The following is an 18,466-nucleotide window of genomic DNA, read 5'->3' on the forward strand; positions in this document are numbered from 1 at the left end:
TAGACTTCCAGGAAGTCCAAGCAGCTCAGAGAGTCCCAAAGAAGTTGGACTCAAGGAAGCACACACCAAGGCACATCAGCATTACATTACCCAAGATCAAAGATAAGGACATAAGGACAGAATCTTAAAAGCAGCAAGAGAAAAGGAGATAGTTACCTACAAAGGAGTTCCCATAAGACTACTGGCTGATTTCTCAAAAGAAATCTTACAGGCAAGAAGGGGCTGGAAAGAAATATTCAAAGTCATGAAAGTCAAGGACCTACATCCAAGATTGCTCTATCCAGCAAAAATATCATTTAGAATGGAAAGGCAGATAAAGTGCTTCCCAGATAAGGTCAAGTTCAAGGAATTCATCATCACCAAGCCCTTATTATATGAAATGTTAAAGGGACTTACCAAAGAAAAAGAAGATAAAAAATATGGACAGTAAAATGACAACAAACTCACAACTATTAAAAATTGAACCTAAGAAAACAAAAACTAAAACTAGCTAAACAAGCAACTAGAACAGGAATAGAATCACAGAAATGGAGATCCCACGGAGGGCTATCAGTGTGCAGGGGGTGGGTAAATGGGGGGAAATGTACAGGGAGTAAGAAGCATAAATTACCTGCGAACCAGAGTATCTCGGTTCGATGCCCAGTCAGGGCACATGCCTGGGTTGCAGGCCAGTTCCCAGCAGCGGACACACGAGAGGCAACCATACATTGATATTTCTCTCCCTCTCTCCTTCCCTTCCCCTCTAAAGATAAATAAATAAAAATATTTAAAAATAAAAAAATATTAAAAATTGCAAAAAAAGAAGCATAAATGGTAGGTTGGTAGGTACAAATAGACAGGAGGGTTAAGAATATTATGGGAAGTGGAGAAGTCAAAGAACTTGTATGTACTACCCATGGACATGAACTATGAGGGTGGGGGGAAATGCAGGTGGGAGAGGGTGTGCAGGGCAGAGTGGAATGAAGGGGAAGGAAATGGGATAACTGTAATAGCATAATCAATAAGATACATTTAAAATAATAAAGTAAAATAATTATGTTGTTTTGCATTTGCAAAGAATGTTTCCATCAGCTGTCTGTGGATGCTGTAACAAGTCATCCAAAATTTAACGACTTCAACAACAGCCATCCATGTTTGTTGCAGGCCACCAGTTCTGCTCAACATGGCCAAGTCCCATTGAGCTCAGCCAGGGACTAGATGATCTGATACGGTGTCTCCTACCGTGCAGTGGCTGGCTCCATGACTGGGACATGGGTCTTGCCATTCTGCAGATCCCCTGGGTTGGTTCATATGGTGGCAGAGAACCCAAGTGCACAAGTACTTCATAAATTGTTGATAAAACCTCATTTCTTATTTCCCATTGGGCAAAGCAAACCTCAAGTCTGGCCCAGAATCAAAGGATAAAGAAAAATGCCCCCCTTTGATGGGAGGAACCCCAAGGCAGGTTGCAAGGGCGTGAATGCAGGCTGGGAAGTCGCTGGGGGCCATTTTTGCCTTCTGTCACTCTGTAATGGCATTACGAGTAGAAGGTAAATGGTGGAGTAGATTCATAATGCATGCTAGGTATTACTGTCATCGTTATGTTATTAGCACCTACCGGGCAGATCCTTTTCCCTATTTATCAATGAGAAAACTGAGACACAGAGAGATTAAATAACTTGCCATCAATTAAGTTGAGGCTCAGCAATAAAGAAATGACCTACTCAAAGAGTTCAAGGAGAATTCAGTGTAGAAACTATTTAAAGACAGAGTGGAGTGAGTAGGGGAAAAAATGTGAAATGCTGAAGCATCCCAAGACTAGCAACAGAGGAACAAGGAAACCAGAACCCAGAGAGAACTTGGATCTTTGGAAGAAGAGGGACTGCCAGCACCAGAGGGCGGAGCCAGGAAAGACGAGGTGAGAAAAGTACTTGACCTTCATTCCCCCTCGCACTCCCGTCTGCTATCAGTACCTCACAAGCTTTGGCCAAACCAGAGGGCACGTGTGCCTGGGCCAGCAGAAGTCAGCTTCCCAGGCACAAAGCCAGACAGCCGAGACAGAAAAGGACAGAGAATTTCCGGGGTGCAGATAGAGAGCAATCGATACATTCAAGGTCACGTCAGTCGTTATTAGCACATCTGGCAAGGAAAGTCCTCTCTGTAGAGTTTGAATCCAGAATTCTTTTTTCCAACTCAAAGATTTAAATGATAAATTATTAGATTGTTTTCTTTAGCATGTGTTTACAGTAGCAGCAAAATACTGCATACCTCTAAAGTTAGATATATTCATATTTTTGTTCATTTAAAATATAATAATCCATATTCGGCACCGAAGTCTCAACTGATAACACAGTATTCTGAAGAAATATATATATATATCTTCTATGTACTCTATGTACTAGTAAAACTGGTTCAAAATGAACCCTGCAATTATGTAGAAACTCTAAGAATATAAGAAATTTTCTTAGTCTTTATGCCAAGGTAAATTGCTATGTTTCAAAGGGAACCCCAGAGAAAAATACATAAAGTCCCCCAAATCCAAAATCAGAAACTAAGCCTTTCCATGCATTCCAATTCTGATCATCTATAAATATTTTTGCATGCAGCATTTTGTTAAACTTACGCAGAAACCTGACAATAGCTGTAGTAATGGGTTATTTTGCCTGCAGTTCTAACTACATTATCTCCGTGCTCTGCTGCACCAAATATAATGAAGGTCAGGACAGGGAAACAGGGCCCAGCCCAAGCACAGCAATGAACTTCAAAAAAGGCAACATGTCTAGAGCTACCCAACCCAAACCTCCAGTGGCAGGAGGAGCAGGTTGAAAATGACCTTGACGAGAGCTGGTGAAACAGCAACGCCTTTTGTGTTCCCTTCACACATATCGTCTGGGCTGCAGGAAGCAGAAGCAGCTGCCCCCCATCAAACGCTGCCACTGTCCCTGGGGACGTGGTTTTTCACAGGCAGGTTCTCAGATGGGGACAATTGCCAGGGTGTGACTGAGCCCACCAGAGGCCTTGGGGGTCGCAGTTTGAGAACAGGAACTGCCACCTCCGAACAGAGACAATGCCAGGTATCATTGGAGGTTGTCAGAGAGGCCAGTGATAATTCAAAGGTGTGGCCACCAGATGTTAGCTAAGGAGGGTGATTTAGGTCTCCAGAGACAGGAGTAGTTAGGGCTCTGGGGAAACCACCTCTCCCAATCCTACTCGTAATATCTTCTCATGGCGTTGACACTTGTCAAAATGTTTTACGATGAGCCTCATGACCATCTGACCAGGTGTGTACAGCAAGCTGGTGTATGGGTGAGCGGCCGAGTCTGCAGAGGCAGGCCGAGCAGAGGTAGGTGGCTTTTCTAAGGCAGCCAAGGGAAGCCCAGGCCCATCGGTCCCCCGCAGCACGTCTCCCCAGATGTGCTGGCCTTTCTCAGGTGTCATCACATCCATTTGCCTCTCTAACCAGGACATGTGCCATACAGGACTGTGCAGTCTCTTAACTTGATCTCAACATCTTTACCACTTCCACTGGCATGGATCCTTTTTGAAAAGACATTTGTTATTCAATTCTCTCTTGCTTTCTATCCTGCTAATTCCTTCTCCCCCTCAGTCTCTGGTACATTCTCACGGAAACAGCAAGAGAAATGATCGCTGGGAATTGAAATGAGGATTCATTCCCTGGCTGGAAAAGTAGGATGAATTATATAAACATAAGGTATCTTTGCAGCTCAAGCATTTAGAGTCATAGACCACAGAGCAGTTCAAAACCGCATGTAATCGAGATTCTCGAACATTCTTCTGTGCAATAAGGAGAATGATATCATGTAGATATTATTGAGCAGCAAATGATTGTTGATTCCTGAGAAGATAACATTTTAAATGAGCACCTCGTGGGGCCCAAACAACCAGCATGCTGAACGGAGTATTTCTCACTGAAATTGCCTGGAGCCATGATAGGTGTTTACAATGTGTAGTCAAGGGCTTTGGCCATTCAGAAAAATAAAATAAAATGTATACTGCTTGAATTCCCATTAGATCTCAAGGGTAAAAGAGTAAATTTCTCTCAACTACTTTCCTTTGGCATTTTTATTTCATTCTTTACAACAGTTGGTGCTGGGCTGAGAACGGTGGAAAAGATGCCAGGAACGTCCCACCTCTGTGTTCCCCTGGCATTTTCTCTAGAGGCAGGGCAGCGGTGGGAGGGACACACTGCCTCTCCCCGGCCGCTCCAGGAGGGAGTCTGGGGGGCCCAGATGGAAGCAGCTGTTCAATTAGCACAGAGGCACCTTAACCAGCTCTTGTCAAAATGACCCAGGATGTGCAGTCAGCATCGTCTGTCACTGAGGGTTTTCTCTGCGTACTCCCCGCCTCCCGCAGACCCACCAAACCACCCCTGTCTTCAGGCAGCCCTTGGCTGGCAAAACCAACCAACGCTAGATGGTTTTCCCTTCTCAAGACATGACATTGCCCTGCCCGGAAAAGCAAAACTATTTCTGTAACCACTTCTCAGTGACATAAGGCATTAATCCATGTCTCCCTCCAGCCCCTCCACTCTCTTGAAGGTGTTTATTTAACGACTAAAGACATTTGCGGAAATAGGAAAGAAATGAATCTGGGTCCAGGTATGAAGACCTGGGGAATGAGAAGGAGGTGGTGGAGAGAATATAAAACACTCCAGAGAAGCTCCGGAATTTTATTCAGGCAGCTGTTCTGAGTGAGACCCCTTCCCATACAGTTGTAGACTGGGCCGGGTAGACTGGGCCAGGCCCAGTGCCTCGCTTATGGAGAATGAGAGAGAAGTGTTCATTGAATGAATAAACAAGCTAATGAACATCCGGTCCTGGGCAGAGGTGTGGTGTGGTTCTTAGTTCTCTCTACATTCAGTAGAGAAGTAAATCGTCCTGGGCTTGCTCTACAAGCATGTTTCACACTTAAATGTGCGGAAGGGCTACCTAGAGCATTTATGAGATCAGTCTCCATTATATGAAATCTTATGGAATCAAAACACATGAAACAAAGTATACCCAGCCTCAGACAGTTAAATGGACGAGAGAGCGAAAAGCTCAGGAAGAAGTTGCACACCCTCACCAAGACCTGTTCATCTGTCCTGCATGGCTCCCACACGCCTGAAATCCAACACTGATGTTATTACCCCTGAGACTCAGAGCTCACGCCACGGACAAGAAAGAATCTGATGCCCTCACCCACCTGCAGCCCAAATTATCAGGGAAATGCGTCAGTACCCACAGCCAGGGCTGTGGGCAGGATGAGCAAGGAGAGATAACATCTAGAATGTTCTCTGGTGATAATTGAAACTCTGAATATAATTGTTATATTTTATTTCTATTCTAAAAACCATTTTATTTTATTTGTTTTATTGTCTTCTTCTCCATTACCAGTTATCCACCACTTGCTCGTTCCGATCTTTACTCCCCCCTTTCTGGCTCCCCCACAGCCTTTTCTGTCCTCAGGATACAGCCAACTTGCTCCCTGATGGGCGCCCTTGTTTGAAGAATCATTTTCTCAACTCCATCCATGCTGATTTTTATCACCATTTGACTCACTGGCCGTTCCCAAGCATGTTTTCGTCTTTTTAACTTTTTCTGAAATTCGCTGCTGTTCTCTCTCACCATAATGTTTTCCTCCAATTCTTACTGAGCATTAATCTCACCTGAGAACTTGTTCTGAACTGACTGACTCACACTCTCCTAACTCCAGTGGTGGATAGTCACAGTCAGAAAGGACTCTGGCTGTCACATACACCTGTCCCAGCAACCCTCCATTCAACGGAACTCTTAGGAAGTGGCTGAAATCTAGGTCACTGGGGCTCCTTCTGGGACTTGTCATCCTCTGTGCTCAACACCTAAGAATACATTTTTGGTGTGGGCTCTGTCTGCGGTTTTTTTGACAATGGCAAGAATCTCTTTAGTAAAAACACCAATCAAACTAAAATGCATCAGCTCGCCCCATACCCTCAGGTGACCGCAGAGGCCAGGAATGGCAAGGTGGAGGGTTAGGAAGAGATGCAGGCAGAAGGAGTTCGGTTGGTCAGTGGGTATAATTTGTATCTGTCTTCTATAAGAGAAAAATTCTTGAAGAAACTTACTCAGCCTTACTGGAAGTAGAACACCCAAAAGAAATACAAACTCCATTCTAAAACACCTTGAAATCCATCACATCATTAATGAGGAGTTGTGAGGGGGGCTTTAGCTACACAAGTGCTAGCAAGCAAAGTATCTCAGCGCCTCTCTCTCTCCAAGTCTCATGCCCATTCTTTTAAGCCTTTCCGTCCCCCGCTATCTGGTGTCCTACTGTGACTGCTGCTGGCTCCTGGGTAGGACGCCCCCTTCCTTCCCAAATAGCAACATCCCCCTTGGTGGACTGAGCAGTTCAATCTCTACACGTTCATTCTCATTTTTCTTTTCATCCCCACCTACCTCTGCTTTCAGGGGATAAGAGCCTAACAGGAAGAAGTCATGTTAAAATAAGGGTGATAAGACCCGAGAAACACTGTAACACAGGTTTAAACGTGATTACGCAGAGGAAACAGGGCTGACTCGTTAATTTTTAGACTGGAATTCATCAGTATGAACCTCGATGAGCACTAAAATTTTATACCTAAGAAGGTCAAAGATATTGATTTTATATTATCAAGGAATAACATAAAATGACTGATACTTTTATTTATGATGGGGAAATATTGCTTCCATTTCTTAGCTTCTACTTGAAGGTGGTCCAGATGATGTTTGTCATATTACCACTTTATATTATTTTAAGGAATACAATTTAAAGTGTTAAATAAAGTTTTAAAATTAAGGTTTAAAGATTTACTCACCTGGGATGACAACCTTTCATATCGTAAAAAAGAAAATCTAGGTCATTTAGTTTAAAGTCCTTCAATTTCTAAAATCGAGGTAGGTTTATTTTTTCATCATGGCACTAAGTTTTCATTTCTGCTTCAAAACAAATGAAAAAGCCACAGCTTAAACATACACCCACAACTCTGGTTAATACAAATGAGCAGTTGCCCTCAGTGTCTCGGGCTGATTTGCGCTGTGGCGTGTTGGGGGGCCGGGTGGGGTGACGGCAGCAGAAGGCGGCAAGTTACACTCTGAGTCATCTGTCAACTGAGAACCTCTGCAGGGAATTTCTACACAGTCAGGATAAAAAACTCAATAGTTCTTAATCTCCAAAATGCATTATGTTGTTATGTGTTTCATATAACCATCTACTCATTTAATTAGTTTTATACAAGTAAAATTAGTGTATAAATATTTTTAGAAGGAAAATTAATTTACGTATTTTAGAAATTAATTATAATTAATTTTTCAAGAGAAGATATATATAATAAGAGCATATGCAATTCATGAATTACTGTTCATTTGCATATTTATATTTGAAATGTTTTTTAGAAATACTACCCAGAAACTAATACAGTGCCTGCAATATGATAGGTGTCCAAAAAAGTTAATGAGTGAATGTATATAATTTAAGAAAAGGCATGCCTTAATTAAGGTAAAATCAAGTATACTCTTAAGTTTCTTTTCTATTTTTGACTATAATTTAATCACTTTCTTCTCTAGTGACTGAGACACTGAAAGCATATTTTACATAATGAAAAATACCTTCATTAACTACATTTAATGCCAAAAGAGAATGAAAATGTAATTTTTAAGCCCTGATTCCATGCTCTTTTGCTCTGAGGGAATATAATGATCTCATTTTCAGGTTTCCTTCAGAATGGTGAAGAGAAGCATAACTCTTCTAGTTCAGTGCGTAAATATTAATAACTTGCATGTTAAACTATATAAATTGTCCAACTGTATCTTGGCAGCCAAATTCACTTTGAAAGAGACGTATAATTTCTAAGCAGTGGAATGGAAGCCTGCGCTTGACTTGGTTTGTTATTAGCTTTTCCCCAGAAAAAGAGGTTTGAGTCTAGAGCTTTCTCCTAGAACAGGCACGCAGCTTTGAAATGGGACAAGGGGCCGTCCTCTGGGGACACAAGGACACATCAGTTCTCCGTTTTCCTTTTGACTGGTGCCCTCCATTCAGAAGAATACACCAACACCGTGGGATCGTCCAGCCAAAGGAAAAAACAGTTCTCTCTTTCACATTTTATTTTACTTTATTTTTTGCTCTCAGACACTACAGAATCAACACCGATCGGGTACTGAAGAGCCCAGCTTCCCCTCACAGATTCGAGATCCCACGTTAATTACATACTTAACGCTCACGCAAGTTGGACCTACTTCTGGACTTTCTATACTTTGCTTTTGTCCCTGGACTAAAGGGGTCCATTGGCCTGCGCCTCTCAAAGCCCAATAAGAAAGGAACAGGCGCTCACAGCAAACAAAGGACGGGTTTATTCCCAGGAAGTAGCCTACATCCAGAGACAGGTGGGCTGCCCTGGCTTCCAGGGGCTTCCAAGAGATGGGATATGGGGCTTCCAAGAGATGGGAGCAGGGGGACATGGTGGTGGGGATCATTACCATGGTGACTAAGGGAGTCAAGGTCATGGTTGGGGTCACAGTCTCTGATTGGTCGGCACTAGGGGTCATTGATTCTTGCAGCTGGTCCTGACCCTGACACCAGCCAGGGCCTCACTTCATCCGATTTTGCTGCTTTTCTGGGTCTGGAGATAAAACACAGCCAAGGCCTAGATGTTATCTCTGGTTTCCAGAAACTCTCTCTGGGGTCAGCAGACCTGAGGCTTCGTTCCTGAGATTATCAGACGCTGATCGCTGATTGGAGCCTCGCTGCCCTGAGGGCTTCAGGATGAAGGGAGGGGACGTGCCAGGGAGAAGGAGGCAAGAAGCAGGTGAGTCAGGGTGAGGCCAGTTCGAATCAAAAGGAGAGAAAGGAGAAAAGGTCACGTTGAAGAAAAGAAGTTTCTATGCCATTCCACATTCTGCTTGCAGTTGGTACCATGGACCCAGGCCTGACTCACCAGGGCTCTTAGGGAGAAACCGCAGCCTTTTCACGGCTGCTTTAAAAATAGTAAACTGCTAGCATTGTTAAATGATGATAAAGATTAAACTGTTAACAGAATAAAAGTGTTAATTGGTTTTAACTGCTCTACAGGAAAGCCCGTGCTTTTAAGAATTTCATTACTTTCTATAATTAAACATTAAATTTTAAATACTGAATCAAAATACCAGTGGGGTTCAGGAAAGTGCCCCTGTTCCACTCCACTGCTGGGAGTTTAAAACGTCTGTGTGCACGCAGGATAAATATTTGGTCATCAAACATATACACAAAATCACAAAATGCTCAGCAAGAATGACATTGCACAGCTGCAGAGATGGACAAAATCACCAAAGGTCTACAACTTACATCTCGTCTGGTGCGAGAGTTTATCTAGACACCCACAGGGAATGATTCTGAAGTATCTACTTTTACTTTTTAAAAAGTAAAGTGTTTCTTTAACCTTTGACTTGGTAAATTTCTCCTGCGTGTCACTGGGGAGAAAAACTGGCATTTGGAAGCCACCCCTTCCTAAGGGGCTGAGTTGGAGTGTCTGTCCTGACAGAGGGGCGCAGGGCGGAGCAGGCACCGAAGGAGCTGGCTGTTGGGAGGATGGCCCCCAGGAATCCCTGCCTTTCTCCCCTCCAAGGCAACGTGGGAGTTGTGCCCGGGAAAGCACCCTCCTACCGTTCAGTTTCCTGTGACTAGTATAGTACATCCACGTGGACTCCACTGTACCTTCTGCATCACAACACAGTAGAGACAGGACGGCCAGTGCTGTCACTTCACACAGTTCTGGAAGTGGGCCGTCAGTGGGGTGGAACAGGGAAGGGGGCATACCCCTTTAAGATGCCCAGAGGGATGGAATTTGGAAAAAAAAAAAAAAGCCATTTAGGGGAAAGACTAGGATATTTTAGATTCCTACATCAAAAATACATTGACAGCCTACCACATGCAGCTGTCTTAGGGGGCGGGCTCCCCAAGACCACCCTTGGGCTCAATGATTCTCAAGAAAGACTCAGAAAGTACGACTTTGCTCACAGTTGTGGTTTATCGTAGTTAGAGGTGCAGAGTAAAACAGCACAGGGAACAGGCACAGGGAAGCTGACCAGAAAAGGCCAGACCCAGCTCCCAGTGTAGGGATATGGGGACACCCAGTTCTCCCAGCAACGCTGCGTGGCAACCCACGGGAAGGGCGGTCAACCAAGCTTTGGGGCCCAAGGTTCTGTGGACGGTAAGTCCACCAGGCAGGCCACATCCTCACAATGGGCCTCGGCCTCCTGCAGAGCAAACCAGGCTTTCCCTGTACCTGGTCCCTCGGGGCAGCTCAGTTCAAGGCCTCAGGCCCCTGGGGAACACTCACCAGGCTGAATATTCCAAAGGTTTGGGGTCACGATCTATCGGTCAGCCAAGGAACCGTGCCAAGACATGTGCAGGTTTGAACAGCCCAGGCTGCCGCATGAATCCTCCCCACACCACTGTCACCCACCTGACGTTGTCTGTTGCAGAGAACAATCCTGAGATAAAGTCCTGTTGCCCCTGTTTTATAGGGGAGGGGTCAGCAGGTGGCATCTTTGCTCAGCTCAGGCGCCATTGCCTTCCTCTGGGTCCTGTGCTTCTCCCTGGGACACTGACCACAGCAAGGCTGCCATTCTTCCATCACTGCTAACCTCCCCCACTCCTGGGGCGGCTCGGAGGCAGGGACCCAGGTGCATTTTCCTGCTTTGCACCCCCATGCTCAAGACCATGCCCGGCCCACAGACCGTGAGAGACCTGTGCTCAGGGGATGTGACAGGCCATGTCACCATGGTGGAAAGCTGTGCCCTTAGTCTTTTGATGTCCCTATATTACAAAGTCAAAAAAGAAAAACTAGAAATAAGCATGTCAGTCCCTACTGACAAAAAATCTACTTCTTAGATTTTTTAGGAGGCCCTAAGCCTTAAAACTGAAAGGGACTTCATTGATTTTCTTCTTTAACGTTTTTATTTTAGATAGGAAAATGTGGTCATTTTTGTGTATGTGCCTTGTAAAATGTAAAGATAGATGACATTTCTGTAATTGCCTATAAATTTCAATAGAATTCTAGCTTGGAGTCAGGACACATACGTCAACCATATTTTCACTTATTTCTGTAAATAAACGCAACTAAAGGCTGTGCCTGTTGGCGACGTGAGCCCCTGTTCACACGGTCAGACGTAGGGAGCTCTTCTGTCCTGGGTGTCCCAAGGTAAGGAAAGGATCCTTCTAGGTTTTATTTTTCTGTTGTTCTTTTTGTCATTTTCTTTTTTTCTAGCCCTCAGTTTCATATCAAGGTCTTCGGCTGGGTTTTCTAATATGTGCTCATCTGGGTCCGAAGCATCGCTGCTCAGACCCCTTTAGTGAAGCAGCGACTGGTGGAAAGGGCTCTGCGGGTGAGTGCCCCTCACGCTCCAGCATGCACAGGAGTCGCCCAGGACGCTGTCAAAGGCAGGATCTGTTTCCACGTCTGGGCAGGCGGCCCGGGCTGCAGCGGGTGCTGGTCTGCGGGCCACGCATCGCATACCAAGGAGACAGCATCAAAATGGGTCATCGGTGCCTTGATGAGCTTCTCTGTGCAGCCTGGCTACCAGCGAGCTGTTCACACGTACAAGAAAAAAAATCTCCATCTCGGTTCCTCACCAAAGAACATGTTTCAAACAGGAAACAGGAAACCGAAATGGTTTGTGCCAACGCTGCTGACAAAAGCCATGAAGATGAACCAATCTGACTAAAGAATTTTTCTTTTCTATCTTTTATTTTTTCAAGTACAGTTTGCATCCCAATTCCCTTCATCTGACTTTTAGAAGGGTTTTGCCTTCAGTCTGGCGCTAGTTAGGGGCCTACCCTGGAGATAGCACAGCTCCACCGAAATGCCGTTGCCTCCTAACTCTGAGTCTTTACTGCCTTACTCCTGATCAGAGGGGATGTTCACCATCGCCTTTATGTCAGAGGCTGGACAAAACCCCTCCGGAGGCCCTCGGGTTCCCTCGCTGGGCAGAGCTGCGTCCAGGAAGCCGGTGTTAGACCTCTGCCTGTCAGTGCCTGAGTCCGAAGTGACGACTCATGTCCCCCCGCCCTGTCATCTCTGAAGGCTCAAGGGCAGCATTTTTCCGATGACAAGGAACAAAACTCAACCTCAAACAAAAAGTCTGCCTCCCCCTGGTGTCCCTGCTCCTGCTCTTGGGTTCCAATCCACGGAGAAAGCTCACTGGTTTCACTTGGTGAAAATGCCTCACCTCCCCCCAGACTTTCCATTCCACACCGGGTGGGTTTTATTGAGATCTCTGTTGCAGAAGCTGAGTGCTTGGCTCCATGTGGCCCTGAGGGATGACAGTCAAAGCCTCTGGAACGTCTGTAGCCTCTTGAGACCTTTCTTTCCCACCAAAAACTCCTTGGAGGATCATAGCAAAGAACCTGAAATTTTTCTTGGTGCTGGAAGACAGTTTGGTCGTATGAACGTTTTGTGTAAACCTTTTGATGTTATAACCAGAATACCAGCCACACAGCAATTCAGTGACTGTCCAATGTCTGAATGCTGATGTTTGATTGGTAATGAGTTTTTCTAAAGCCCTCCAATTATTTTTCCAAACTGGCCTAAAAGAGTAATTTGAAATATTTTCCATTGCAGAATTACTCTCTGTTGATAAAACTTAGCTATAGTCCGGTTGCCTAACAAATTGTCACTGGATTTATTCCAATAAAAATAATTGAAAGAAATGTGTGTTCTGATTTTCCTCTTGAATTTATGTAGTAAGAATTTCTAATGTATTATATGCTCTTAGAAATAACACAGAAATAGTTGAATAGTCCATCTGATAAAAATATAATTAAGCCAAGCATTTCTCTTTAGTGAATACTGATATTACCACCATACTTCATGAAATAGGAATAGCAACATATTTGAGCATTTAGTGTGTGCCAGCAACATTGTAGATATTTTGTATATCAAGCATTTTAACTGTCATACAGACCTTATGAGATGGAGACTCATTGTTCTTATGTTAGGGATGTGGAAAGAAGGTAAACCAATTAATTTGCCCAAAGTCTCCCTGCTGGTAAGTGGCAGAGCCGAAGTTCAAACCAAATAAAAGAGTCTCTCTTATGCCATGTGGTTTCCTAGGCTATACCAAGTTTTATATGAGGATTATTCAGTTTAAATAAAAGCTTCAGCCTATGTGTGCAAACTGATAAACTAAAATTTCCTAGTCTCCTCATTGGTTGCCACTGCAGTGAGTGTAAATTGCAGAATTTTTTAAGTGACTCTATTTCCAATAGCGCTGTGATATCACAGTGATATTAAATGTGAAAACCCTGTAAAAATAACTGTTTGTTTTTATTCTTCATGCATTGCAATAGCCCCAAACACTTTAATCTGTTCTTTGAAACTCTCATGAATACTTCATCCAAAAATCCAAATGTACATGGATTTTCGCCCTTAGTTCTGTTCCATGTGCCATTTAAAGACGTGTTGGTGGGTTGGCAGGTTGGTAAGTTGGTTTGGTCAAGGATGAATCTGCTTCACTAACTCCTGAGTCCAGGAGGAGGAAACCACCTGACAAGGGCATCCTTCACATGGAGAACTGTTCCGCACTTGAACACATGGAGACCCATCTCTTTCCATCTCTGTTCTCACAGAATGTGTGACACGGGAGAAGGACTATTCACTTTTCAAACCAGGGAAGGAGAGATGATCTACCAGAAGGTCCACTCTGCGACACTGGCCATAGCTGAGCAGCACGAAAGATTAATGCTAGAAATGGAGCAGAAGGCCCGGGTAAGGCTCCCTCCTTGGGAACTGAACAGCTTCTGCTGCATGTCGTGTGTATATGCGGGTCCATCTGTGTCTCCACCCCAGTGTCCACCCCAGTGTCCACCCCCACCCTGGCCCCCAGAGCTCACCCCAGTTACTGAATCTCATCTTCCTAACTCCCCATTCAGCTGCTGAGAAAAGAAGTTATCTGTGGTAACTAGGAGAGAACCCTGAACTCTGTGTATCTACCTATGCATGACCTGTTGCCATGGTTACCCCAAAAAGGGTGGTGTGCACAGAGAATGGAATAAGAAGCCATGTCCTCTGCATAGCTCCACATACAGTTGGACAATCAGAAATTCAAATGTAGGCCCAGGAAAATGTAGTAACCACCAGGAAGGATTCCACTTTCGTTTTGTCTTCATCCTAGCATTTCTGAAACTTCTCTGTCTTTTGGTGTGTAATTCAGAGCCAGTGATAAAGTGCTTACAGAAGGAGCTCCTGTGGTAGACAAAGGGAATGGATTGCCTGTCTACTCTCCTGTCCTGGGGCCATACTACCTGCAGTTTCGGGGTTCAGCTAAGACGCAATTTAGTAAAAAATCTGCAGTAGTAAAGTATACACGTAGCTGGAAAAATTGTAAGCTTTATAAAAGCAAGCAGTGGAATGATTATTGGCTACAATCTTGAGAGATGAAGAGGTGAATATTGTCTGTCTCTTCAGGACTTCCGGAGATGCGTGAGATCTTACATGTGAGAGCACAGGTGGCACTTCGGGAAACAGGGTCCCTCATCACAAGAAAACAATGACTGTCTTCTAGTTTAAGACTGTAGACTTCTGTGTCTAGTATTATAGCAGTTTTGATTTTAAGATTTCTCAATCACATAACATATTAAATATAAAAACAAAGAAGTAGTTCAACAAATGATCTCATGTTATTCTTCACACATTTTTTAATTTTCTCAACACTGCATGCATAATTTTGTCTCTCTGTCTAGGATGTGGTTTATAAGAGCTTTCTCAACACTGAAGGGCGACACACACACAGGTCGAGCTCATACGGGACATCTGGCCTTCCCCGGGGGAGAATGAGCGGCTTAAACATCAGTAGGATTATTAATATGACTACAGGATTTAAATGCATTAATAGGAGGTTGGAATGACCTGGTCTTCTAGAGTTGAGTTCAATTTAAACCACTGTAGCAATGATCTAATTAATATGACATTTTTTCTAGTAGCTTAATATAATTGCTGAAAAAATTTTACATTTTTTCAGTCTTACACATTCCTTATCAGTCCATATTTGCAATTGACCACCAAATTATTGGCAACCAAAAGTAATAATTGTGATGTCACTTTCTACTAGTCAATAGCTGCCGCTCTTCTTTACTCACACTTGTTTCAAACGGGTAAAGTGCTCACAAGTCATTTAAATTATATTTGCATGCAGGACACTGCAAGAGCTTTTCCACACCACTGTAATTATCCGCCGTCATAAGGGAGAGCATTCGGTTTGTGTTCCGGGTCCCGAGTTCCACCACTTACCCACTGTGTAATCTTGGGCAAGTCATCTAACCTCTGAATGGCTTGTTTTCCTTTATCTGTAAAGTGAGGGTATAATGGTTCTATATGTTTGGTTGCTATGAGGTATCTGCATTTATATGTGTGTGTCTCATATACTTCTGAGAATAAACCTGGCACATAGAGAGTACCACAAAACGTTCATTATTATGATGTTGAGCCATCTGCAGGAGCGATTTTGAATATTTATGAGATTTGCAATGTTTGTGAAGACACTACCTTGTTATTCCTAAAGATAGCTAAATAATATCCTTCAATCCCTTTCACGTATGTCTAGCAATCTTGTGCCAAAAAATTTGTAAAACAGAATTCGAGCAGCATGTGCTGCTGATGCTGTTGTCTGTTGCCACATCCTGACCTTCTGAGGGTGCATCTGGGGAACGGAGTCGAGCCATTGCTGGGAGGGGTCTGAGGTGCTCAGCTGGTCCCCTGTCTCAGGTCTCAAGCCTCTAAAGCTGGAGGGGACACATGGAGACGGGCACTTGGAGGTAGCAGGGGAAGTGGGGCAGGTGTTGAAATAGCAGCCTCAGTAAGTACAGCTCAACAGAGGATCCAAATGTTTCTAGAAATCACAAACTCAAAGACTCCATCAACTCGTACATGCATGTAAATGGAGAATTGGTTTAATTTCAAAAACGATTGCACAGCTAAGCTTTTCTCTGAAGGTTAATGCTAATAAATTCCTCCAGGTCTGGTCCATCCTTCAGATAAAATTAAATTAATGATGCTTTTTAGAGGGCAAGTTATACAACTTGAAAACTGCCCCCAAGCCCTCAGATTCTAGGGCCATAAGCAAAGGTTTCCAGGCCTCCAAGATACAGGTTTTTCTTTTCCTTTTAAGAAAATGCCTTTACATGCACTAACCTCTTCTTAAAAAGAAATTCTAACAAGAAGGGAATAGTATTGAAGGATCCTCTTCATATTTATGAAGCAATAACTCTTCATTTGCTTACTTAAATAAAATGACAGTCTGTGCTGTAAACCAGACAAAAATGTAACGAGGAAGTTGGGAAAGCACCAGAAAGCTTGTGTAGGACATAAAACTGTTTCATTTCATTCATCACGTGTCTCACACAAATAAGATGATGACACTGTTCATTGGCCTCAGAAGATTAATATTGATCAGATAGAAAATGCTTATGTATTTTAATGTGATTAAAAAGGGTTTACAAGATTAAATTATAATTGAGCTATATAAGCGATTAATGTGCCAAACATGACTGTTCGGGGCACTGAATGAAACATTTACTTGTGTCCTTTCAGAGGTGATTCCGGAGTGTTACTGGTTTTATAGATAAACTTGAGAAATAATGTCTCAAGAACCATTTCTTAATTATAAGAGAAAGAATTCACTATAATCTTTTTACCTCATAGGTTTGTAAAAACTTGTTTTTCCCTTGTTCATTATTTTCCTTCTAGGGGACCACATAAATAAATATATTTTGATATGTCACCATAATCCGAGTTAGGCAATATTGCTTTCCTTCTTTGAAGAATCTAATATCTAGAAAAGCAGTACACTTGCCCAGCAGAATGGTGGATAAAAAGATATACTGAGTTGCTAAGGCTTTTAAAAGTGTAGACTTTGATTTTCTTCACCAAAAAAGTATGTTGAAAAAAATTCATTAATATTAACTGATTGGATTAGGAAGTTTCTAAGAGCGGTTAGCTATTCATCAGCCATTCACAGGTCGCCTAGTACTTACTCTGTGCTCAGAACTCTGCACAGCAGTGGAAGGACTACAAGAGAGGAGCAAGAAAGTTCCCTCCTTCTCAAGTGGCCCAGAATTCCATGGGATCAAATAGTTAATACTACCCACAGTAAGATCATCTTATGTCCCTTCACTCCTTAAAATATCAAAAGTTTATCAGGCCTAATTTAATCAGGTGGGTAAGATATCACCATCACAAAATGTTGACCACTGAGACCAACACCACCAGGTGAGCTTCTTTACGTGGTTGTGACAAAGCAGCCTGGCTGGTTTCTTGGATGGTCCACTTATCGGAGGTCCTCAGACCACCCTCCACGGAGAATGATTTTTGCACCCCGAGAAGACAGCCTTCCCCGCTTACTGTTCACACCTGTGTCCAGTGGGGAGACGGAAAATGATCGTGATAAGAAAAGGGATAGCAATCTTAAGTAGTCTCTCAATTTTCTTTACTTACAAATCCCAAACCAGTCTCATTTTAAAGGAAGTTTCATTTTGGGGGAGTGCATTAGAAAGTTAAGTCAAGGTGATACGTTTTATTTTCTTATTTTTATAGTCACAATAATCCCAGGGCATTTTTTCTTTTATTGTTTAAGCTGTTACGTTGTTTCATTTTTCTCCCCTTCCCCTCCCTCACCCAACATCACCCTCTCCCCACCCCAAGCCAATCCCTACCTTGTTGTCTGTGTCTATGAATTGAGCATAAATGTCCTTTGGTGAATTGCTTCACCATATTCATCCCATCCCCCACCCCTTTCTGGCAGCTGTTGGTCTATTCTATGTATTTAAGCTTCTGTTACTGTCTCTTGTTCATTAGTTTACAGTACTCATCAGATTCCACATGTAGGTGAGAGCATGTGGTATTTTTCTTTCACTGACTAGCTTAGCAGAGTTTTCTCCAGGTCCATCCATGCTGTTGCAAAATGCATTGGAGAAGTAAGTCACAGTGATCCATTTTAAACTATTTCTGACACAGTTCTAAGATCAAATATTTAAGGATATTAGTAAAGCTAGCTATCCAAACAAACAACACCTCTAAAATGTGTCTCCATTTCACAGAGGTCATTCCTGTTCTTTTGAAAAATAATCAGTCAAAAACAAATCACCTTATTTTCATTTTTAATGTAAAATGAAAAGACGTGTCCGACAAAGAAGCAGCATGAGCTTCCTGTGTCATCCACCACCCTGGCGTGGAAACATGGCCAATGCCACATTCATCTCAGTGAAGGCAAAGCGGAGGAGACCCAGAAGAGAGAAAGAATGGCGCTGTCTGCATGTCAAACTCACTACAACCGCAACTCAAGGTCAAGTCGATTTGCTCTTCCAGATTTGTACGTGAACGTAAAACTTACTCGAGTACTGACCATCACCAGCCCATGAAATAACTGTTGTCTGGATAGTTCCCTGAACAGAGAAATACTATTATAGTGCATCGATTCCAAAACACACAAGTTTTTTTTTCACA

General features: G+C 43.2%; 1 protein-coding gene across 1 annotated transcript in view; it reads left to right on the top strand.

Annotated features, from left to right (window-relative positions):
- Nucleotides 1–18,466, top strand: part of DOK6 (docking protein 6) — a 246,278-nt gene that overhangs the window by 174,245 nt on the left and 53,567 nt on the right. The window contains exon 6 of the mRNA XM_037145497.2: nucleotides 13,597–13,735. Coding sequence (XP_037001392.1) covers nucleotides 13,597–13,735 — 139 coding nt within the window. The remainder of the gene's footprint in view (nucleotides 1–13,596; nucleotides 13,736–18,466) is intronic.

Source organism: Artibeus jamaicensis, unplaced genomic scaffold, assembly GCF_021234435.1.
Source record: "Artibeus jamaicensis isolate MK-2021 breed Jamaican fruit bat unplaced genomic scaffold, CSHL_Jam_final contig_354, whole genome shotgun sequence".
NCBI lineage: Eukaryota > Metazoa > Chordata > Mammalia > Chiroptera > Phyllostomidae > Artibeus > Artibeus jamaicensis.